The sequence below is a fragment of the Pleurodeles waltl genome, chromosome 6 (genome assembly GCF_031143425.1).
Source record: "Pleurodeles waltl isolate 20211129_DDA chromosome 6, aPleWal1.hap1.20221129, whole genome shotgun sequence".
Taxonomy (NCBI): Eukaryota; Metazoa; Chordata; class Amphibia; order Caudata; family Salamandridae; genus Pleurodeles; species Pleurodeles waltl.
The window spans coordinates 1,210,872,390-1,210,897,707 of NC_090445.1; the positions used below are offsets into that span (position 1 = coordinate 1,210,872,390).

The 25,318-nt window shown below is 48.1% G+C and overlaps 1 protein-coding gene across 3 annotated transcripts in view; it reads left to right on the forward strand.

Moving 5' to 3' along the window:
- The window catches only part of LOC138300760 (polycystin-2-like protein 1), a 2,286,574-nt gene that overhangs the window by 570,084 nt on the left and 1,691,172 nt on the right, over nt 1-25,318 (forward strand). For all 3 annotated transcript variants that reach the window (XM_069240515.1, XM_069240516.1, XM_069240517.1), the window contains one exon: nt 8,150-8,277. In XM_069240515.1, the coding sequence (XP_069096616.1) occupies nt 8,150-8,277 (128 nt within the window). The remainder of the gene's footprint in view (nt 1-8,149; nt 8,278-25,318) is intronic.

Genomic DNA, 25,318 nt, shown 5'->3' on the forward strand with positions numbered 1-25,318 from the left:
GAATTTAGCAATATTTCTCTGTAAGGACATATAAAACACATTACTATATGTCCTACCTTAACCATACACTGCACCCAGCCCTTGGGGCTACCTAGGGCCTACCTTAAGGGTGTCTGACATGTAAGAAAAGGGAAGATTTAGGCCTGGCAAGTGGGTACACTTGCCAAGTCGAAGTTACAGTCAAAACTGCCAACACAGACACTGCAATGGCAGGTCTCAGCCATGGTTACAGGGCCACTAATGTGGGTGGTACAACCAGTGCTGCAGGCCCACTAGTAGCATTTGATGTACATGCCCTGGGCACCTCTAGTACACTTTACTAGGGACTTACCAGTAAATCAAATGTGCCAATAATGGATAAATCAATCAACAGTACAATTTCTATAGGGAGCAGTTGCACTTTAGCACTGATTAGCAGTGGTAAAGAGCACAGAGACAATAAACCACCACAAACAGACCTGAAAAAAATTAGGAGGAAGAAGGCAAAACGTTTGGGGAGAACCCTGCAAAAAGGGCCATTTCCAACACAGGGTGTTGTGATCGTCGCAGTGAACTCTGGAGAGCGGCATCGCAGTGTCGGTTCCAGAGTCGGTGCGTGAGTCGGTGAGTCGGAACTTTGGTTCGTGTTCCCGCCGTCGCGGGAAGCACGTTGAGAGGAGGAGAGAGGGCAGGAGTCCTTTAAACTTTGGTTCGTGCTCCCGCCGTCGCGGGAAGCGCGTTGAGAGGAGGAGAGAGGGCAGGAGCCCTTTAAACTTTGGTTCGCGCTCCCGCATCGCGGGACGCGAGCGGGTGAAGCCCGGGCCAAGGGCAGGCCCGTCCTTGCCAGGAAGAGGCAGGGCAGGGCAGGGCCACCCCCCTGACACCCATCTAAAGACGTCTGGATTAGGCAGCCCAAATGTACATGGCTACCTGAAGGTACTGTGCCGGCGATTATTCTCCAAAAAATAAAAGGGGGTCTCTGGGAAGTGCGTATTTGGTGCCGTTGTGAAGGAGTATTGAACCCTAAACTGAAGGACGCACTCCCGCCTCGCGCAAGGACTGACATAGGCGAAATACGCGCAAGGCGTAAGTCAGGCCTACTGCTCTACAACTGCAGGGGGTTTGGTGTGGTAAAATGTTGTGGCTGGACATTTGAATCAAGCAGGATCTGAGTATAATTTGGTTCTATTTTTCCCCCAGTCAGGGGATCTGAGTCTGATATATCCGTTAAAGAAATATACGGCGCCCTATCTCGGATAAAGGGACTAGCCTGCCAAAATGGGAAAACGTAAGGGAGACAATGGGGGAAGGGAACCCACTCAGGAGGCCCCCCCACCTAGAACAAGTTACCTAACGTCTGTAATGGGTGCCATTGAGACAGAGCTAGGGAGAGTAGAAGCTACTCTAGAGTCGTCTCTTGAGAAAGCAGGAAAGGCTGGGGGTGGGGGGAAGGACTCTGCCGGCAACATCGCTGTTGAGTAAGACTAAGAAAGGAAACCCTTGTGTAATAACAGAAATTGATTTAATTACTCCTACAACTCCAGAGAGTCCACCCTCAAATAAAAGTAGGCAAATAATTCCCCCCCATACGGCAGTAACCCCCATACACCAAGTGAGATCCCCTGTAGATAGGGATGGCTTTGGAGAGTCCCTACCAGGAATTAAGAAGATCAAGAGTAAATGTCTTTCTAAAACCCATAAAAACAAAACAAACTATAGGGAAACAGCCAAAAGATTGTAAAAATTTGGATCCAATTAAAACTTGTTTTTTTACAAATTGAAGATCAACTTAGAGACATTAAAAAGTTGTGCTCATCAGTTCTGGAGAGAGTGGCCATTCTTGAGCAGAAGGTTGAATCTATAGCAAATATAAAACCTATGCCACCGAGGGCAGAATCTCAGAACATTCATTCCATTTCTGAATGTTTACCAGCTCCACCTACTCATCAGCATCAGAACTTTAGAATATCTCCTGCCCAGAACCCAACCCAAAAACCCCTGAACATAGAGGCTTCACAGGATTCTACAAACCTACAGTCTCAGTGGGGTACAAACAAACGGGAAGGCCTGTTGGGCAAGGAGACTATAAGTATTCAGGTAGCCTGCCCAAGGATACCATTGGCATGTGCCCCCTATATTTTAATCCTGGAAAATGCCCCTATACTGGAAAGCACCTACCCCTATTCCCATATGTCACTGTTGAATAAGGTGACTCATTGGGTAGGAAAACACACGGGAGGGCGGGTTGATTTCCACAGGGACATTCTAACTGTAAGAAGGGTACCTTGGGTTGGCTCATCCCCTAAAACATCACCTGGGGACTGTATTATAATAAACTTTAGGACCCCCTGGACTGTCAATGCTTTGTATCACCACCTCTCAACTATGAGATCATCTGTAGGGCCTATAAGAGTCCAACGTCTGACTAAGTTTATCCCTCCGTTATCAAACCCACGTTATCCTGATTCAACCTACTCTGGGAATCAGAATCCCAGCAACCTTGGTCTCTCTAACCCCCTTGACACTGCTTTGACATTATCTAATAGGTATGAGACCCTGACCTCACTAGAGCAGTTAGATTGACCATTAGTAACTGAGCCATCCTTGCAAGGCCCCTTGGAGACAAATGTACTCCCACAGCCCCTATTAGAATTTAAAGGAGTCCCTGATATACATGATATACAGGGTATGACACCCCTAGGGATTATTTCATGGAATGTTGCAGGTCTAAAATCAAAAATTGGAAACCCTGATTGGATAGAATTAGTGATGGGAAACCTTATTATTTGTTGTCAGGAGACTTGGCTCACAGAATCACCACATATTAATGGTTATACCACATATTGTGTTCCTGCAACCAAGGCCCCAGCAGGCAGAGCTAAGGGCGGTCTGGCCACCTTCTTATCTGTGGAGGCTGGAGGTATGGAAGCACGTGTTGTGGGCACATCCCCTTTTTTCTGGCCCTATCTCTGAAATTAGCAGAGCCATTCGATATACTACTGATCAACTACTATAACACCTTTGATAACTCGGACATCAGTGTGGTCAGTAGTCTGGAGACCTTAATACATAAGGTAACAATCTCCAGTAAAAAGGACCTAAGAATAGTCTGGGTTGGCTATTTTAATGCCCATCTGCGCGAGCCAGAGTTCTTTGACTGTTGTGGACTCCTGGACGAGAATGACAATCCCATTCAACACTTCAAACATTCCCCGTATGGGAATGCCCTTAACTCTTTGATAACAGTAAATTCTCTTTCTTTTCCCACACCCGCTATTAGAGGGATACCAACATTTGTAAGGGGGGACACTCATAGCACTATTGACTATATTATTTACTCTAGAAAACTGTCCCCTATTACAGGACAATTCAGGGTTACCCCGACCTGTTTTAGTGACCATAACCCCTTGTCCATTGTGATTAATTTAGATCTGACAAGCGACTCAAGAAGAGGGAAGCGATACCCTGCTATGAAGCTCTCATCCCAAAAAGGGCTCACAATCAAATGGGGGAAGATAAACAGCAATATTTTTTTTAGAGATTTATTTTTGAATAAATGGCCAGATGTTATGACATCTCTGGATGAAGATAAGGCCCCCCATGAAATTATTCGTGCATTCTCCTCTCTGACAAAATATATGGCAGAGAAATTACAGCCTTCACGAGCTAATAAAGTCCATGGCCCAAGATGGTTTAACCACTCATGTACCACATCCTTAAGCAAGCTAAAAAAAAACAACAAATGCATTTCCCAAAGATCGACAAGCAATTAAGATTGCCAGGAAAAACTATAAAGAAGTTCTTGCCAGAAGGAAAGTTGAACTAAGTGAATCTGCGTGGGAGGAATTGATGGCTGCAAGCAAAATCAAAGATACAACTGCATTTTGGCGTGTGGTTAACTCTTTACTATTGAGCGATAAATATGAGACGCCCATGGACACTGTCATTCCAGCCAAAACTTGGGTGGACTATTTTAAAAAAACTTTCGCCATAGAGACAAATATCCAATCAGAAATGCTAAATTGTCTGAAACCTGCAGGAAATGATCAGCTAAGTTTGGCTTTTAGTAATATTATAAGCGTGGATGACGTTAAACAAGCAATTGAAGATAGTCCATCTGAGAAAGCCCCTGGCCCAGACAGAATTCCTGCTGACTTATATAAAGCACTTCCAGATTTCTGGGGACCACTGCTAACCAATGTCATGAGATCGGCTGTGGTAGGCCCTCTAGTAGACTCTTGGAAAGAAGCGATCATCGTACCTATTTTTAAGAAGGGAGATAGGGCAGACCCCCTGTGCTATCGCCCAATCTCTTTGCTGGACAGCTCAGTTAAAATTTTAGGCTGAGTAATTTTAAATAAGTTAGTAGAATGGGAGACTGATTCTCACTCCCTCTCAGAAATACAATTTGGCTTTCGCCCAGGGGTGGGCACAGTCAAACAAACTCTTAATCTGACACTTATAGTCCAGAAATATACTAAAGCCAAAAGGGGCTGTATACACTTAGCATTTATGGATCTCTCCTGCGCCTTTGATACAGTTAGCAGGGAGAAATTGTGGAAGGTAATGCTGGGTATGGGCGTGGATAAAGACATAGTTATATTACTTAGTAAACTTCATGCCTGCACAGAGGCTCGGGTCCGTTACTCCCGGGAGGGAGGCCTGACAGAGAAATTCCCCTCACAAAAAGGGGTCAGACAGGGATGTGTTCTTGACCCTTTTCTCTTTCTCCTGTATATAAATGGGCTGGAGAAATTTCTTTGTGAATTAGGGAAAGATTCCCCAGTTATCAATAACTCTCCAATCCCTGTACTCTTATATGCGGATGATGCAGTACTAATTTCAAGGACAGCAAATGGCCTTCAGATATTACTGAATGCTTTTAATACTTTTATGAGGAACCTTGGTGTAAGGAAATGCCTCCTTGGCATGGTTACCCCCTGACTTTTTGCCTTTGCTGATGCTATGTTTTGAATTGAAAGTGTGCTGAGGTCTGCTAACCAGGCCCCAGCACCAGTGTTCTTTCCCTAACCTGTACTTTTGATTCCACAATTGGCACACCCTGGCATCCAGATAAGTCCCTTGTAACTGGTACCTCTGGTACCAAGGGCCCTGATGCCAGGGAAGGTCTCTAAGGGCTGCAGCATGTATTATGCCACCCTAGAGACCCCTCACTCAGCACAGACACACTGCTTACCAGCTTGTGTGTGCTAGTGAGAACAAAATGAGTAAGTCGACATGGCACTCCCCTCAGGGTGCCATGCCAGCCTCTCACTGCCTATGCAGTATAGGTAAGACACCCCTCTAGCAGGCCTTACAGCCCTAAGGCAGGGTGCACTATACCATAGGTGAGGGTACCAGTGCATGAGCACTGTGCCCCTACAGTGTCTAAGCAAAACCTTAGACATTGTAAGTGCAGGGTAGCCATAAGAGTATATGGTCTGGGAGTCTGTTTTACACGAACTCCACAGCACCATAATGGCCACACTGAAAACTGGGAAGTTTGGTATCAAACTTCTCAGCACAATAAATGCACACTGATGCCAGTGTACATTTTATTGTAAAATACACCACAGAGGGCACCTTAGAGGTGCCCCCTGAAACTTAACCGACTATCTGTGTAGGCTGACTGGTTCCAGAAGCCTGCCACACTAGAGACATGTTGCTGGCCCCATGGGGAGAGTGCCTTTGTCACTCTGAGGCCAGTAACAAAGCCTGCACTGGGTGGAGATGCTAACACCTCCCCCAGGCAGGAGCTGTAACACCTGGCGGTGAGCCTCAAAGGCTCACCCCTTTGTCACAGCACCGCAGGACACTCCAGCTTAGTGGAGTTGCCCGCCCCCTCCGGCCACGGCCCCCACTTTTGGCGGCAAGGCTGGAGGAAACAAAGAAAGCAACAAGGAGGAGTCACTGGCCAGTCAGGACAGCCCCTAAGGTGTCCTGAGCTGAAGTGACTCTAACTTTTATAAATCCTCCATCTTGCAGATGGAGGATTCCCCCAATAGGATTAGGGATGTGACCCCCTCCTCTTGGGAGGAGGCACAAAGAGGGTGTACTCACCCTTAGGGCTAGTAACCATTGGCCACTAACCCCCCAGACCTAAACACGCCCTTAAATTTAGTATTTAAGGGCTCTCCCTGAACCTAGAAATTAGATTCCTGCAACTACAAGAAGAAGGACTGCCGAGCTGACAAACCCCTGCAGAGGAAGAACAGAAGACACCAACTGCCTTGGCCCCAGACTTACCGGCCTGTCTCCTGCCTTCCAAAGAACCTGCTCCAGCGACGCTTTACAAGGGACCAGCGACCTCTGAATCCTCTGAGGACTGCCCTGCTTCGAAAAAGACAAGAAACTCCCGAGGACAGCGGCCCTGCTCCAAAAGAACTGCAACTTTGTTACAAGGAGCAGATTTAAAGACCCCTGCAACTCCCCGCAAGAAGCGTGAGACTTGCAACACTGCACCCGGCGACCCCGACTCGACTGGTGGAGAACAACCAACTCAGGGAGGACCCCCCGGCGACTCTACGACTGTGAGTAACCAAAGTTGTCCCCCCTGAGCACCCACAGCGACGCCTGCAGAGGGAATCCCCAGGCTCCCCCTGACCGCGACTGTCTGAACTCCATTTCCCGACGGCTGAAAAAGACCCTGCACCCGCAGCCCCCAGCCCCTAAAGAAATGGAACTTCTGTGCAGGAGTGACCCCCAGGAGGCCCTCTCCCTTGCCCAGGTGGTGGCTACCCCGAGGAGCCCCCCCTTGCCTGCCTGCATCGCTGAAGAGACCCCTTGGTCTCCCATTGAAACCTGAAGGAAACCCGACGCGTGTTTGCACACTGCACCCGGCCGCCCCCGCGCTCCTGAGGGTGTACTTTCTGTGCTACTTTGTGTCCCCCCCGGTGCCCTACAAAACCCCCCTGGTCTGCCCTCCGAAGACGCGGGTACTTACCTGCTGGCAGACTGGAACCGGGGCACCCCCTTCTCTCCATTATAGCCTATGTGTTTTGGGCACCTCTTTGACCTTTGCACCTGACCGGCCCTGAGCTGCTGGTGTGATAACTTTGGGGTTGCTCTGAACCCCCAACGGTGGACTACCTTGGACCAAAAGCTCAAACCTGTAAGTGACTTACTTACCTGTGAAAACTAACCATAACTTACCTCCCCCAGGAACTGTGAAAATTGCACTGTGTCCACTTTTAAAACAGCTTATTATGTTTTATGCAAAAAGTATACATGCTAAAGTAATGATTCAAAGTTCCTAGAGTACTTACCTGCAATACCTTTCAAAAGAGCTATTACATGTAAAATTTGAACCTGTGGTTCTTAAAATAAACTAAGAAAAGATATTTTTCTATAACAAAACCTATTGGCTGGATTTGTCTCTGAGTGTGTGTACCTCATTTATTGTCTATGTGTATGTACAACAAATGCTTAACACTACTCCTTGGATAAGCCTACTGCTCGACCACACTACCACAAAATAGAGCATTAGTATTATCGCTGTTTACCACTATTTTAGCTGCTGTTGAATATGTAATGTAGTGGGCCCGTAAATAAATTACACTGACACCAGAGTGTAGACTACTTAACTGGCCCCAAGCACATGCACTAGAGCTCTTTTATTAGCAGCATCACCTGACCGGTGACGCCTGTGTTGGATGGGTTTGGGGTGGGTTTAAGGTACAGCCCTTGAGGGGTGGTTGTGTAGCAAAACACTAGACTGTGTCCAGCAGACACTACAGAGTCCACCATTTTACAGGTCTTTGATTGTAACCAGTAAAGTGACTGTACATCAGCACTTCTATAGAATGTGAGAGTCCCTGTTTCTTACCATTGAAGGGAACTCCAAGTCCATCTCTGCCACTTCAGTCTAGAAAACGAAAGTGGCCAAGTGCATCTTAAGGGTAGTATATCCGTCTTTCAGCATGCTTCCCTGACCAATTTTGTTTTTCTTTCTCATATGGTATAATGCTTATGCCGAATTCTCACCATTAACAATAGATATTTTTGGAAAGTAACTTTCTACCATTCACCATGTTGGCATACATTTTAAAACGTACAAGAAGTTAGAATATAAATGCCTTTACGTATAACCATTGTTTGAAAACAAAACTAAATACATTCACAGATTCTTCTTATTCTTCCAAATGCCAACGTTATTTCTCTTTTGTTCCAGTAACATATGGAATGACAAGTTCTAATACCTATTACTACACAAAAGTGATGGCAAACCTTTTCTTGGAAACACCTGCAGACAACGGTGTAACATTTCAGTCTATTGGCAGCATGGCAGATTTTTGGACAGTAAGTTCTAAATCAACTAATGGTATTAGAGTGAATGCAGAAATGACGAAACTATTATTTTGTTTGTCAATGTATTTCATGTTTAATTGCATTATTTGTTATATTAATATTATTTTATTACATTTTTCTAGTTGGCACCTTCCGTTTCTAAATGCTTAACTGATTTTACAAAAGCAGTATCGAGAATGCATGAATTTTTTTGAACACTAACAATTTTACCACAAAATCGTTACTGGATATTTCTTCATAGTTCGGCGAAACAATTTTTTAACTCACTGTATGCCTGCCTGGTTGCAGTCTTAACTACTGCAGACTCAAACATTGCTTTACAGAAAACTCATGCATCTGAATAGTGGTTGGTGTGTCCTGCTTTCTCTGGTAGCATTTACTATTATACGTTCACCAAGTCATACACAAAAGAACATTGGCTGTAAATTATGTTTGTTTACTAGCTAGAAACTACTGCTATAAACGTTGTCATTGAACATTGTTCACGGGCAAGGATGCTTGCAGTTGAGCTAAATGGCTGTCTGCCCACAATGCAATTTCATCTCTTATCCCTTGACCAAATATTTTGCCATAACTCCACCGGATCATCTCAACAAATATGTTAATCATCTTTTAAGGACCGACTGTTGCAAGTACTGGTTGCTCTTTTTTGAGCCCCCTAATATTTGTGTTAGGATGCACTTCCTCCAGCCGCCACTTTACTGAGGGCTGCATTTTTACTCCAAGACAAAGAATGCGTAATGTACTTTAATTGCCTGGATGTTCTGAGCTCTGTCGTCAACTAGGAGGCTGACTAGGGCATGTAGTGAGGAGATGACACTGTGGCGTTACATTTCTGGTTGAGGGGCATTGTTGCCCTGCTTCCCTCAGCCATGCCCAGCAAGGCCTGATCGCCCCATTTGTTCACTCAAAAGCATCTGATCCATCATCTCCCTTTGCATTACGTCCTAGTCTTTGGACCATGCTGGAGGAAGCGTGGATGCCCGACGCTAAGTACACTGTTAAAAACTATTCCTGAAATAGCCATTGTTGATAGTTTGTGCCATGGTTGCCATGCTAAGCAGTGGTGGAGGTAGGTTTTTGTCCCATGGTGGGTCAAACGCACCTGATGGACTTCAAAGTGATGAGATAAACATGTTTGATTTGAACATCTGTTGCTGAAAAACAAATTGGTGTTTGATACGTTTTTGAAGCAAATTACTCTGAGAAAGTGAGAGGAGCAAGCAAACCGGAATGTTAGCAGAGGTTTTGGGAAATTTCTCCCGAGGAGAATTGTTTTTATCAATGAGTCCAACGAGTGCCCTTAAACAGTAATTATACATAAACTGGCTAAAAAGTAATCGGATCTTAAGAGGCACTCATGAAATATACCATAAGTAGATCATTTTATGGTGTGGCAGCTATGCCCGATCTTTCCAAGGGATATTGAGAACGTCCAGAAATTACTGACAAAAAATAGATTTTCAGCACAGTTGCCCTTAATTTGGCTTAAACCCCCTGGGGGTTAATGACGGTTTAAACATTTCACTTTGCATACACAATATAGAACTTTTCGTACAAATCTAAATTCCCTAGTTTTGATTTTTGTCATCCTGACCATTTCAAATAGATTCTGAGGTATATTTTATGACTGAGTAAACTTTGAAGGGCGGGGTGGAAAAATTAGTTTATTTAGATCTCTTGGAGGTTCAAGTGACAGACAGGTTATACCAGCTTTACAGTCCAAAAAGGTCATTTAGCCCCTGACAGGTGGTACCCCACCGTGTCTGATTAATGGAAGCCCTGGTCTCTGCTCTTCTGGTGGAGGAGTGGAGGCCATATTACAAAATCCTCATCTGCCTGGCAGGAATCCCTCTTCCTTAAGTGCATCTAACTCTGTGGCAGATGCACCGAAGGCAGAGCTGATTGCTGAGTGGGTGCACCATGTGTATTTTTGCTTGCTGATCTATGAGACAACAAGGTGACCGTTAGCCATAAATTATTATAGTTTCTTTAGTTAGCATGTGTGTTTGGCCGGCCCAAGACGGCCAGCCAGACTGCTGTGCACTAACCTCACTGCACGGAATCCCCGTGGCCCCACCCCTTTACAAGAAAACGATAATAAACACAGTTTATTATTGTTTTCTTGTAAAGGTTTTTCAGCTGCTGCTGCTGGCAGGGGCAATGCTCCTCTGCCCTAACGGAGTAGCCGCCCCTGCAAGTCACCTCCCTTGGCCCAACGTTTTATAGGAGGCTGGCCTGGTTTGTAGTGGGTCCCTAAGGTACTCATACCTTATATCAGGTCCAGTTATCCCTTATTAACGAAATGTAGGCAGTGTTCTTGCAGCTTAGGCGGTCTAGAGGTAGCTGTAGCAGAGCAGCTTAGGCTGAACTAGGAGGCATGCAAAACTCCTGCCATACTACTATAGTTACACAGTACCTATACACAAGTAAAGACAATACTCAGTGTTACCAAAAATAAAGGTATTTATTTGGGTGACACAGTACCAAAAATATCTTAGAGAATACTCCTTCTGGATGTAAGTATTATACACAATATATACAGTAGATGCCAAAATTAGACAGGTAAATAGTCATAGAACAATGCAAACAGTAGGAAATCCTATAGAATGCAATGGGAGAAAATAGTCTAACCATATACTAAAAAACTGGAATTTGAATCACAAATTCCCCCCTAGACTAGTGTAGTGTGTGCAGAATCGCTGGGAGAGTAAGAGTAGAGTGAAGGTAAGTAAATCACCCCACCCCAGAGCCCAGAAAAGCAGGAGTAAAGTACTCCAAGTTTCCTTGGGACACACTACACCTCGTTTTTAGGATTTTGCAGCAGCCAGTCAAGTCTGCAAAGAACAACTTCTGGATTATTGGAACTGCAAAGGAAGGGGACCAAATCCAGAAGTTGAAAGAAGTTCCAGGAAGGACAGGAGCCACCGCCAACCCAGAAGAGGGTGCAAAAGAAGAGTCCCCGGGTAGTCGAAGACTTCAGAAATGCACTCTAGGAAGATTCTAGCGGGTTCCTGAGTGATGCAAAAGATGTCCCACGGCGTGAAGATCGTTGCTGACGAGATTTCGTGTTGGAAGGCGCCAACAATCCTTGGCAACGGCAAAAGTGTGTTTTTCATCAAAATGGCGCTGAATGGACCCAGGAGGGATCTGGGGGCCTCAACGCTGTGAAAGAAGGAAGAGGGGGTGCTCAGCACTTTAGAGAGCCCTCAGGATGCCAGCCAGCACCCCCAGAAGCCGCAGAATCCGGGTTCAAAGGAGGTGCAACACACGGTTGATGCAGCAAAACAAAAGGTCCCAAGCCGCTGGAGAACAACTCACTGAGCTGCAGCTGCAGTGCAAGCCTCAGAGAGCTGGTTTGGCAGTACTGAGTGTCCATGGTGGAGCCCCCAGGATGCATGGAATTGGCTCCCTAATACCAGATTTGGAATGAAGGGGGGTACAATTCTGTGTTTTTAGACATGTTACATGGCCATATTCGGAGTTACCATTGTTAAGCTACATATAGGTATGACCTATATGTAGTGCACTCGTGTAATGGTGTCCCCGAACTCACAGTCCGGGGAAATGGCCCTGAACTATGTGGGGGCACCTTTGCTAGTGCAAGAGTGCCCTCACACTCAGTAACTTTGCACCTAGCCTTCAGCATTCGAAGGTTAGACCTATAGGTGACTTATAAGTTCATTAAGTGCAGTGAAAATGGCTGTGAAATAGTGTGCACACTATTTCACGCAGGCTGCAATGGCAGTCTTGTGTAAGGGTTTGTCTGAGCTCTCTATGGGTGGCAAAATAAATGCTGCAGGCCACATGGATCTCCTGGAAGCCCAATGCCCTGGGTACCCAGGTATCATATATTAGGGACTTATAAGGGGGGTCCAATATGCTAATTGAAATTGGTAGATGAAGTCTCTGGCCTAGAGAGACAAATGTAAAAGCAGAGAGAGCATAAGCACTGAGTTCTGGTTAGGAAAGCCTCAGTGACACAGTCAGGCACTACACAGTCATACATATTAGGCCACAAACTATGAGCACTGGGGTCCTGGATAGCAGGATCCTATTGAAACCGGCAAAACACACTGACATATAGGTGTTAATCTATGAGCACTGGAGTCCTGGCTCGCAGGATCCCAGTGACACATTCAAAATACACAGACACACACTCACAAACAGGCCAAAAGTGGGGGTAACCATGCTAGAAAGAGGCTACTTTCTCACAGACCCCTCGCCATCTTGCCCCCTCAGCAAGAGTGACATGAAAAGGCTCTGCAAACAGCAGAACAAAAGAACAAGTCACACTTTGGGGGTGATTCTAACATTGGCGGGCGGCGGAGGCCGCCCGCCAATGTTCCCCCGTCAAAATACCGCTCCGCGGTCACAAGACCGCTGAGGGTATTTTGAGATTTGCCCTGGGCTGGCGGGCGGCCGCCAAAAGGCCGCGCGCCAGCCGCGCGCCAGCCCAGGGCAAATCTACCTTCCCACGAGGACGCCGGCTCCGAATGGAGCCGGCGTAGTGGGAAGGTGCGACGGGTGCAGTTGCACCCGTCGCGTATTTCAGTATCTGCTTTGCAGACACTGAAATACTTTGTGGGGCCCTCTTATGGGGGCCCCTGCAGTGCCCATGCCATTGGCATGGGCACTGCAGGGGCCCCCAGGGGCCCCGCGGCACCCCCTACCGCCATCCTGTTCCTGGCGGGAGACCCGCCAGGAACAGGATGGCGGTAGGGGGTGTCAGAATCCACATGGCGGCGGAGCGCGCTCCGCCGCCATGGAGGATTTTGTAGGGCAGTGGTAAACCGGCGGGAGACCGCCGGTTTACCCTTTCTGGCCGCGGCTGAACCGCCGCGGTCAGAATGCCCTTGGGAGCACCGCCAGCCTGTTGGCGGTGCTCCCGTGGTCGGTGACCCTGGCGGTCACCGGCCGCCAGGGTCAGAATGACCCCCTTTGTCTGCTGCTTGTAATGTGTACCCATTGTTTACAAGTAAAAACCCACAACCCATTCAGTCCGGATCTCAACACAGCTTTCAGTTGTCATCAACCCTAACATTGAGTTTACACACCTGCTCACCTCCTTACCTGATAAGGTAGCCAATCCCCCTCGTAGGGCTATTTAAAGTCTCTCCTGTTGGTTCTCTTCAGATTCTGCTTGCAAGTTTCCTTCAGGAATCCTCTGCAACTAGTACTTTATCCTCTGACCTCAGATCAACCGCAGCCTGCTCCAGGAACCGCTGTAACAGCACAAAGTATCCACAAGGGATACTTTTCCTCTGCAAATTCACCTCCAGCCAGCAACTGCAAAAGTTTCCACGGTGTGCATGATCTGGGGACTCCCTGTCTCCAACCTGCACCAGAAGGATCGAAGAAATTTTCCGTTGGGTGACGGAGTCACTCCCCTGCTCACGCAGCCACCTTCCAAGGCGATGACCGGTACCCTTGGACTCCGCGTGCTCCAAAGGGCACAGAGGGTTGACCCCATCGACATAGACTTTCTTCAGGTCCTACTGAGACAATTTGGAAGAGGTCGGACCTTGCCTTCCCCGAGAGCGACAGTACCCCTGTGTACTGTGCCTTCTTCACCACCTTCTGAGGCCTCTGTGCACTCTTTGCAAAATTCCTTTATGCACAGCCTGGCCCAGGTCCCCAGCACTCCATCCTGCGACGCTCAACTCGCTGAGTTGTTCTCCGGCAGCATGGGACCTTCTTTTGTTGTGCTGCATCAACTGCGTTTTGCACCTCCTTTGTACCATGGTCCTGCGGCTCCTGGGGGTGCTGGCTGGCATCCTGAGGGCTCTCTAAAGTGCTGAGAGCCCCCTCTTCCTCCTCACACAGAGTTGAGGCCTCCAGATCCCTCCCGGGTCCAGCCAGCGCCATTTTGACGCAAAACGCATATTGTCGTAACCAAGGCTTGCTGGCGACTTCCAACACAAAATCATGTCTGCATCCATCTTCACGTCGTGGGACATCTTTTACATCATGCAGGAACCTGCTGGCATCTTCCTAGGGTGCATTCCTGCAGTCTTTGTCCAACCGGGAACTCTTCTTTTGCACCCTCTTCTGGGTTGGCAGTAGCTCCCGCCCTTCCTGGAACTTCTTTCGACTTCTGGACTTGGTCCCCTTCTTTTGCAGGTCTTCATGTCCAGGAATCCAGCAGTTGTTGTTTGCAGTCTTGGTTGGCTACTATAAAGGTTCCCCTTAGAGGTAAGATAGTGGCAAAAAGAGATAATTCTATGCTCTATTTTGTGGTAGTGTGGTTGAGCAGTAGGCTTATCAGAGGCGTAGTGTTAAGCATTTGTTGTACACACACAGGCAATAAATGAGGAACACACACTCACAGACATCTCCAGGCCAATAGGTTTTTGTATAGAAAAATATATTTTCTTAGTTTATTTTACGAACCACTGGTTCAAGATTTACAAGTAATACTTCAAATGAAAGGTATTTCAGGTAGGTACTTTAGAAACTTTGAATTAGCAAAATAGCATATACAGTTTTCACATAAATGACATATAGCTATTTTAAAACTAGACACAGTGCAGTTTTCAACAGTTCCTGGGGAGGTAAGTGTTTGTTAGTTTTTGCAGGTAAGTAAACCACCTAGGGGGTTCAAGTTTGGGTCCAAGCTAGCCCACCGTTGGGGGTTCAGAGCAACCCCAAAGTTACCACACCAGCATCTCAGGGTCGGTCAGGTGCAGAGGTCAAAGTGGTGCCCAAAACGCATAGGCTTCAATGGAGAAGGGGGTGCCCCGGTTCCAGTCTGCCAGCAGGTAAGTACCCGCGTCTTCGGAGGGCAGACCAGGGGGGTTTTGTAGGGCACCGGGGGGGACACAAGTCAGCAGAAAGTACACCCTCAGCGGCATGGGGGCCGCAGGGTGCAGTGTGCAAACAAACGTCGGGTTCGCAATAGAAATCAATGGGAGACCAAGGGGTCTCTTCAGCGATGCAGGCAAGGGGGAGGGCTTCTCGGGGTAGCCACCACCTGGGCAAGGGAGAGGGCCACCTGGGGGTCGCCCCTGCACTGGAGGTCGGATCCTTCAGGTCCTGGGGGCTGCGGGTGCCGTGTCTTTACCAGGCGTCGGGTCTTTGAAGCAGGCAGTCGAGGTCAGGGGGAGCCTCAGGATTCCCTCTGCAGGCATCGCTGTGGGGGCTCAGGGGGGTCAACTCTGGCTACTCACAGTCTCGTAGTCGCCGGGGAGTCCTCCCTGAAGTGATTGTTCTCCACAAGTCGAGCCGGGGGCGTCGGGTGCATAGTGCAAAGTATCACGCTTCCAGCGGGAAACGTGTGTTGGTTCAAAGTTGCTTCTTTTTTGCAAAGTTGCAGTCTTTGTGGAACAGAGCCGCTGTCCTCGGGAGTTCTTGGTCCTTCTAGATGCAGGGCAGTCCTCTGAGGCTTCAGAGGTCGCTGGTCCCTGTAGAACGCGTCGCTGGAGCAGGGTCTTTAGAAGTGGGGAGACAGGCCGGTAGAGCTGGAGCCAAAGCAGTTTGTGTCTCCGTCTTCTCTGCAGGGTTTCAGTTCAGCAGTCCTCTTCTTCTTAGGTTGCAGGAATCTGAGTTCCTAGGTTCTGGGGAGCCCCTAAATACTGAATTTAGGGGTGTGTTTAGGTCTGGGGGGTTAGTGGCCAATGGCTACTAGCCCTGAGGGTGGCTACACCCTCTTTGTGCCTCCTCCCTGAGGGGAGGGGGGCACATTCCTATCCCTATTGGGGGAATCCTCCATCTGCAAGATGGAGGATTTCTAAAAGTCAGAGTCACCTCAGCTCTGGATGTCTTAGGGGCTGTCCTGACTGGCCAGTGACTCCTCCTTGTTTTTCTCATTATCTCCTCCGGCCTTGCCGCCAAAAGTGTGGCCGTGGCCGGAGGGGGCGGGCAACTCCACTAGCTGGAGTGCCCTGGGGTGCTGTAACAAAGGGGGTGAGCCTTTGAGGCTCACCACCAGGTGTTACAGTTCCTGCAGGGGGAGGTGAGAAGCATCTCCACCCAGTACAGGCTTTGTTACTAGCCACAGAGTGACAAAGGCACTCTCCCCATGTGGCCAGCAACATGTCTGGAGTGTGGCAGGCTGCTAGAACCAGTCAGCCTACACGGGTAGTCGGTTAAGGTTTCAGGGTGTATGTTACAATAAAATGTACACTGGCATCAGTGTGCATTTATTGTGCTGAGAAGTTTGATACCAAACTTCACAGTTTTCAGTGTAGCCATTATGGTGCTGTGGAGTTCGTGCATGACAGACTCCCAGACCATATACTCTTATGGCTACCCTGCACTTACAATGTCTAAGGTTTTGCCTAGACACTGTAGGGGCATAGTGCTCATGCACTCATGACCTCACCTATGGTATAGTGCACCCTGTCTTAGGGCTGTAAGGCCTGCTATAGGGGTGACTTATCTATATCTGTAGGCAGTGTGAGGTTGGCATGGCACCCTGAGGGGAGTGCCATGTCGACTTAGTCTTTTTATCCCCACTAGCACACAGAAGCTGGCAAGCAGTGTGTCAGTGCTGAGTGAGGGGTCCCCAGGGTGGCATAAGTTATGCTGCAGCCCTCAGAGACCTTCCCTGGCATCAGGACCCTTGGTACCAGGGGTACCAGTTACAAGGTACCTACCTGGATGCCAGGGTGTGCCAATTGTGGAAACAAAAGTACAGGTTAGGGAAAGAACACTGGTGCTGGGGCCTGATTAGCAGGCCTCAGCACACTTTCAAATCAAAACTTAGCATCAGCAAAGGCAAAATGTCAGGGGGTAACCATGCCAAGGAGGCATTTCCTTACAGGTGTCTAGTGTATACATTGTGTATAATACCTACCTCCAGAAGGAGTATTGCCTCTAAAATATTTCTGGCCTTGTGTCTCCCAAATAAACTACCTTTATTTTTGGTAACACTGAGTATTGTCTTTACTTGTGTATAAGTACTGTGTATCTATAGTGGTGTTGCGTGAGCTTTGCATGTCTCCTAGTTAAGCCTAAGCTGCTCTGCCATAGCTACCTCTATCAGCCCAAGATACCCACTGTAAACCAGAACAGCCTCCTACATTGGTGGTGCAGCGGTGGGATAAGTACTTGCAGTTGCTTTACCACTTTACCTGTGCTTTTCACAAGAAAAGCTTGCTCCAATACTTAGAGCATATATAATATATACCTAGAAGTAATATTCTAACTTTCTAAAAGTTCTGTTTAACTTTTCAGAACCGTGTAAACTTTAGCAAAATTATCTTTTCTCTAAAAAGTTAGCTCTGTTATTCTACTACCTTTTTACTCACTTCCCCAAACTTTTTTTTCTCTTTCAATGTCTTCTGTAGAACCTACCCCTAGAGTTGTGAAAACAACATAAGAAAGTCTTAACTTTAAAAGTTTGAGGGGTCTCTATTGAAAGACGTTTGGGGATTGGGAAGAACCCCAATAAGGAACACACAGGGGAAGAAGAAGAGGATGATTCCAACCAGGAAGGCTAAGAGTTGCAAACTGACAATCCTGGGGGAGGGTACTTCCACAGATCTATTTGTCAATAAGCCACTTAGTACAACTGGTAGTGGGAAAGCTTCACACACAAGTAGTACTCCCTTCACCCCTAGAGGCCTGGTCACTAGAGTGGCCCCTGTGAGAGATAGATCTACCTCTGCACATTCACATTACCTCTGTTTCAGAGGCATCCCACACATCTTACCATGAGGACCAGTCCCTCCCTAGATAGGGAACCCAGAAAGCTGAGGTTAGAGGAGGCCAGAATGAGGCTAATGCAGCAACAGTTGGCCTTGGACAGGGAGTCCCTGGCTGTGGAGAAGGAAAGGCAGGGGTTGGGGGTTAGTCCCCATGGTGGCAGCAGCAGTTTTAGAAATGAAAATGTCAGGTAACCTTCATTTGATTCTAGAAATCTGCACACAGTTGTTCCTCCTTACAAGGATGGTGATGATATCTACAAGTGGTTTGCTGCACTTGAGAGGGCATGTAAAGTTCAGAAGGTCCCTCAAACACAGTGGGCTGCTATCCTGTGGTTTCCTTTCTCTGGCAAGGGGAGAGACAGACTCCTCAGTGTCAGGGAAGATGACGACTCGGACAGCTCCCATGTTCTGAAAAGTGCACTCTTGGATGGATTAGGCTTAACCACTGAACAATATAGAATCAAGTTCAGAAAAAACAGTAATGAGTCTTTATAGGATTGGATAGACTTTGTAGGCTGTTCAGTGGAGGCCTTAGAAGGTTGGTTAAATGGCAGTAAGGTGACTGACTATGAAATTTTGTATATTCTCATTTTGAGAGAGCATAATCTTAACAATTGTGTGTCTGATTTGTTGCACCAATATCTTGTGGACTCAGATCTGACCTCTCCCCAAGAATTGGGAACGAAAGCAGACAAATTGGTCAGAACAAGGGTGAGCATAATAGCTCATACAGGGGGTGACAAGGACAGCAAAAAGAAAGATGGTGAAAAATCTCAGGACAAGCATGGGGATAAAAGTAAGGACAGAAATCCTTTTTCAGGTCCAAAACACTTCTCAGGGGATGAGAATAAATCATCTTCCTCTTCTTCTCACTCTGCACACAATAACAAGCCCTGCAAGCCAGGACCCCAGTGCTCATAGTTTGTGGCCTAATTTGTGTGTTGTCAGTATGCTTAACTGTGGCACTGAAGTTCTGCTAACAAGAACTCCAGTGCTTATGCTCTCCTTACTTACCACATTAGTCACTATGGTTTAGTGACTGCATAGTCCAATTGGCGCACTGGACCCCCTTATAAGTCCCTAGTATATGGTGCCTAGGTACCCAGGGCACTGGTGTTCCAGGAGATCCTTATGGGCTGCAGCATTTCTTTTGCCACCCATAAGGAGCTCAGAAAAAATCTTTCTTCAGGACTGCCACTGCAGCCTGCGTGAAATAGTGCACACACTATTTCACAGCCATTTTCACTGCACTTTAGTAACTTATAAGTCACCTATATGTCTACTCTTCATTTACTGAATGCTAGGTGCAAAGTTACTAAGTGTGAGGGCACCCTTGCAGTAGCAAAGGTGCCCCCACGCTGTCCAGGGCCAATTCCCCGGAGTTCGTGAATGAGAGGATACCATTACACATGTGCACTACATATATGTCAATACATATATGTAGCTTCATAATGGTAACTCCGAATATGGGCATGTGAGGTGTCTAAGATCATGCAGTCACCCCCCCATTCCAAATCTGGTATTGGGGGGCCAATCCCATGCATCCTGGGGGCTCCACCATGGACCCCCAGTACTGCCAAACCAGCTCTCTGAGGTTTCCACTGCAGCCTCAGCTGCTGCCACCTCACAGACAGGTTTCTGCCCTCCTGGGGACTGAGCAGCTCAATCCCAGGAAGGTATAACAATGCATTTCCTTTGGGAGGAGGGTGTTACACCCTCTCCCTTTGGAAATAGATGTTACAGGCTTGGGAGGGGTATCCTCCCAGAGCCTCTGGAAATGCTTTGAAGGGCAAAGATGGTGCTCTCCTTGCATAGGCCAGTCTACACAGGTTCAGGGACCCTCAGTCCCTTCTCTGGCACGAAACTGGACAAAGGAAAGGGGAGTGACCGCTCCCCTGTCCATCACCACCCCAGGGATGGTGCCCAGAGGTCCTCCAGTGTGTCCCTGGCGTTAACCATCTTGGATTTCAAGGTGGGGGGACAATCTGGAGGCCTCTGAGTGGCCAATGCCAGCAGGTGACCTCAGAGACCCCTCCTGATAGGTACATACCTAGGTAGGTAGCCAATCCCTCTCTCAGGGATATTTAGGATTTCTCTTTTGAGTGTTTCCTCAGATTCAGCTTGCAAGACTCCTCCAGGAATCCTCTGCATCTTCTGCTTTAGCTTCTCACCGTCAAATCAACCGCAGACTACTCCAGGAACCACTGTAACTGCAACAAAGTATCCAGGACAACTCCTGTGACTTCAGCTCCAGCCAGCATTTGCAACAGTTTCCAAAGTGTGCACACTCTGAGGACTCCTTGTCTTCATCCTGCACCAGAAGAACAGAAGGAACCTCCTGTGGAGTGAGGGAGTCACTTCCTTGCTTCTGCAGGCACCCTTCTGTGATGATGGATACTCTGGGACTCCTCTCCTGTTGACAAGCGTGCTCCCTGGAACACAGGTGGTGGACCGACGTGACTCAGACTGTCCTAAGGTCCAGCTGTCCAAATTTGGTGGAGGTAAGAGCTTGCCTCCCTGTGCCAGAGAGTACCCCTGTGCATCAGGTCTTCTACAGCTCCCTGGGCTTCTGTGCACTTCTTTCAGTAGTCCTTCGTGCACAGTGTAGCCCAGGTCCCCAGCACTCTATCCTGAGACGCTCAACTCCCTGAGTTGTTCTCCAGTGGCGTGGGATCCCTTTGTGTAGTGCTGCAACATCTGTAATTTGTAACTACTTTGTCTCCGTGTCCTGGGACCCCTGTGGGTGCTGCCTGGTCTTCTGAGGGCTCGCTAAAGTACTGAGAGCCCCCCTCTGGCTCCTCAGCCCAAGTGGAGACCCCCAGGTCCCTCCTGGGCCCGGGCAGTGCCTATTTGCCACAAAATACGTCCTTGCTTGAGCCAAGGCTTGTTGGCAGAATCCTGCGATGAAAACCAGCTTGCATTCAAGGACTCGACGTGGGACATCTCCTGCGCCAAGCAGGAACCCGGAGCTGTCTTCTTTGGTGCATTTATGTGCTTTTCTTCTTACTGGAAAATCCACTTTTGCACCTTCATCCAGGTTGGCAGGGGCTCCTGTTCTTCCTGGACTCCATCGACTTCTGGACTTGGTCTCCTTTCTCCACTGGTCTTCAGGTCCAGGAATTCATCCTTGGCTTCCTGCAGTCTTGCTTGGTTTTTGCATATTCCTTTACCACGTGTGTTAAGTCTGTTCTGAGGAAATTTACTGTACTTTACTCCTGTTTTTCTGGGCTCTGGGGTGGGGTACTTTACTTATCTTTGGTGTTTTCTTACACTCCCAGCGCCCCTCTACTCACTACACTTGCCTAGGGGGGAATCAGACATTCACAATCCAATATTTTAGTATATGGCTTGTGTTTCCCCTAGACCCATTGCACTCTATTGTGTTTTTCACTGTTTGCACTATTTTATGGCTGTGTACTTACCTGACTTTGGTTACTAGTGTATATATTGTGTATAATCCTCCAGAAGGAGTATTGCCTCTAAGATATGTTTGGCCTTGTATCATTAAAATAAAGTACCTTTATTTTAGGTAACACTGAGTATTGTCTTTACTTGTGAATCAATCAATTAGTTACTTGTTAAGCGTGCTACTCACCTGGTACAGTCTCAAGGCGCTGGGGAGGGGGTGCTACTGCTAGAAAAACCAGGTCTTGAGATTCTTCCTGAAGGTCAGAAGGTGCTTGGTCAGACGTAGGTTGACTGGGAGGGAGTTTCAGGTCTTGGCGGCGAGGTGGGAGAAGGATCTGCCACCGGCTGTGGTACGGTGGATGCGGGGAACGGTGGCAGTGGCGAGTGCGAGTTTGGCGGATCGGAGCTGGCGTGTTGGGACGTGGAAGTTGAGGTAGGCAGGTCCGGCTTCCTGGAGAGCCTTGTGAGCGTGGATCAGGAGTTTGAAGATGATCCTTTTGTTGACGGGGAGCCAGTGGAGGTCTCTGAGGTGGGCTGAGATGTGTTTGTGGCGAGGGAGGTTTAGGATGAGTCGTGCTGAGGCGTTCTGAATGCGCTGAAGTTTTCTCTGGAGATTGGCTGTTGTTCCCGCATAGAGTGTGTTGCCGTAGTCCAGTCTACTGCTAACGAGGGGGTGGGTGACCGTTCTTCTGGTTTCAATGGGAATCCATCTGAAGGTCTTGCGAAGCATGCGGATGGTGTTAAAGCATGAGGATGAGATGACGTTGACTTGCTGGGTCATAGAGAACGATGATTCCAGTATGAAGCTGAGGTTGCGTTCGTGGGTGTTGGGTGTTGGGGTGGCTCCTAGAGTGGCAGGCCACCAGGAGTCGTCCCAATGCTAATTTGTTGGAGCTGAAGATGATGATCTCGGTCTTGTCCGAGTTCAGTATGCGCCGGCTTGCTTCCATTCAGTTGGGGATGGCGTTAAGTCCGGTGTGGAGGTTGATCTTGGCGGTGGCGGGGTCCTTCATGAGTGAGAGGATCAGTTGTGTGTCGTCTGCGTAGGAGACCATGTTTTTTTTTTTTTTAAATATATTTTTATTAACATTTTGTTTTTACACAGTTTCATGCTTGTACATATGACATGCATTTTTGCGTACATTGTTGTATTCCACTTTTTTCTCATTGTTTGCATCTTTTATTATCATTAGACTTAATGTTTTTTATTCAGTAGATTATGTACATTTACTCTATTAAGTTACCTTTCGTTACTGCAATTCGCTGTGCTGTGTATTAAACAATCCAACATCAAACCTGACCCCTTTCTTCTTTATAACTTGGGAGAGTGGTGTTTGGGGCTAGGTGTGGGAGGGTAGGGGTGATGGAGGGGAGATAGAGGTGAGGGGAGGGGGAACCCGAGGTGCTCGGTGTATAGTCTCTGCTGACAATCGGATTAATTTAGTTGGGCGTAGGGAAAGGAAGAAGGGGAGAAAGAAAGGAGAACAAAGGACCATAAACGGTCAACCTTTACGACTTCGTGCGATTGGCTTTCGTGGTTGCTAGTTTGGAGGCACTGTAATGTGCTCGTTTTTGAATGAGGGAGGACGGGGGTCCGGGGCGCACTGGCATTCGGCGAAGGTGGCGGGTCGCTCACCCCGCCCACTGGTTATGTCAGTGGTTCAGGGGTCAGGGATTCAACTATCCACCCACCTTTATTCTTTATGCATTCTATGTGTGGTTTGGGTCTGATTTTGGGTGCCTATCTATATGTTTCCACCATTTGGTTCCATCCTCAATGTGATTTGAGTTGCACTGGTTTCTCCTACTGAGTTTACCATTCTCCTATTTATATTCTCCCAGTTCGTCATTATATTCTCCCACCCCGGGGCTATAGGAACCTGGCAAATATTTCTGGCTTCTTCCGCCTTTAGGACCTGCAGTTCAGCTCTGGACCATGTTGATATATCCCTTTTCCAGTCAGATAATTGAGGGTGAGCCGCAGCCTTCCAGCCCCTCGAGATTAGCCGCTTATAAAGGGCCAAGGAAAGGTCCAAAAAGCGCCATTCCACTTTTCCGCATAGTGCCGCTGGTCTGAGACCCAGCAGGCACAGTTCAGGGGTGGGTCTCAAGTCAATTTCAAACAATTCAGACAGGGTAGGCAATATTTCCCTCCAGCCCGTCTGGATCACAGGACAATTCCAAACCATGTGGTCAAAGTCTGCCCCTCCTCCTCCACATCTCGGGCAACTCCCCAAAGCCCCTCCGTATATACGGAACAATCTGTGAGGCGTGAGGTAGGTTCTATGCAAATAATTATACTGGATATATCTTAACCGTGAATTACGTGATATTTTCTGAGGGTAGGCCAGTGTCCTCCTCCATTCGGAGTCAGTTAATTCCCGCCCTATTGTTCCCTCCCATTTTCCTCTCAGCGACCGTAATGGATCCAAGGCTGCCCCTGCTTGGGCCCGATATATTTTAGTGATCAGATGTGATTCCTCTCCTAATGTCAACAGCGAGTGCAGAACCTCGTGTATTGTAGGCTCCGCATTCACTGTGCCCCAGTGAGTCTTAAGAGTATGTATTAATCTCCCATAAAGCAGGAACTGCCCACCGGGAACCCCTTTTTCCATTAATTCAACGAATCCCCTCAGCACTCCCTCCTCGAAGAGTCCTCCCACTACTTCTATTCCAGTTGACAACCAGGGGCCAAGTCTGGTGTTTCCCGGCCCTTTCCCCTTGGGTTCTATGGCAAGCACCGCTAGTGGTAGAGCTGGGGAGTATGGAGGGCCCACTCCCACTCTCTTCATGCATCTTTTCCAGCATGCCAGCGCCACTTTTATCATTATATTGTTCCCAGGGGGGGTTATCTTCCTGTTTGTCATGCATGTCGCAATCCATGCCGAATCTATTGGTCCTTGGGCTGTGTATAGATCAAGTTGGCCCTGGCCCACTAGCCAGCCGGATATCCACTGTAGTTGGGATGCTAGATAGTATGCTTCAAAGTCGGGGGCTCCCAGGCCACCCGCATTGGGTGGTCTGCAAATAGTTGCAAGTGTAGTTCGTCTGCGCCCATTGTCCCATATTAGTTCTCTGAGTAGTGCATTCAGGTCGCGGAACCATGCTCGGGGTATTAGTATTGGTAAGTTGGCAAAGTAGTAGAGGAGTCGGGGGAGCATGATCATCTTGGACAGCGCCACCCTGGCCATCACCGACAGCTTCAAAGAGCGCCAAAATTCTACCGAGGGTCTCAGGGATTGGAGCGCGCTACCAAGATTGCCCTCTCTTAAGTCTCCCACGTCATGATAAATCTGGATCCCCAGATATTTAAATGTCTGTGGGGCCCATTTCAGATCTATTGGGCATGTTGCTGGGCAACTATATCCGGGCACCAGGGGGAACACATATGTTTTATTACGATTAAGGCGCAATCCCGACACTACCCCAAATTCCTCCAGGGCGGACAGGGCCCAGGGGAGGCCACTCGCCCCGTCTCTAAGATAGATCAGGATGTCATCTGCATATAGCGATATAATATGGTCAGTAGGCCCCCACTGAATCCCTCTATCAGCTCCCTCCCCTCGTACCCAGGCCGCCAGGGGCTCCATCGCTAGGGCGAACAACAATGGGGACAGGGGACACCCCTGTCTGGTTCCTCGATGTACTGGGTAGGCTCCAGAAACTGTCCTACCTGTCTTGACCCTTGCCAGCGGGGATGAGTATAGCAGGTCCACCCATTCAACCCAGCCCTCCCCCAGGCCCATCTTCAGCATTGTCGCCCTCAGGTAGTCCCACCTAATTGAGTCAAAGGCCTTTTCAAAGTCCACTGCTAGCAGGGTCCCGGTTGGCGGCTTCGATTCACTAGGCATATGTATGATAGAGAAAATACGCCTAAGGTTTAGGGAGGTGCTGCGACCGGGTATGAAACCGTTCTGATCAGGATGTATCAGGGTGGGCATAAGGGGCAACAGGCGATTAGCAAGGATCTTACT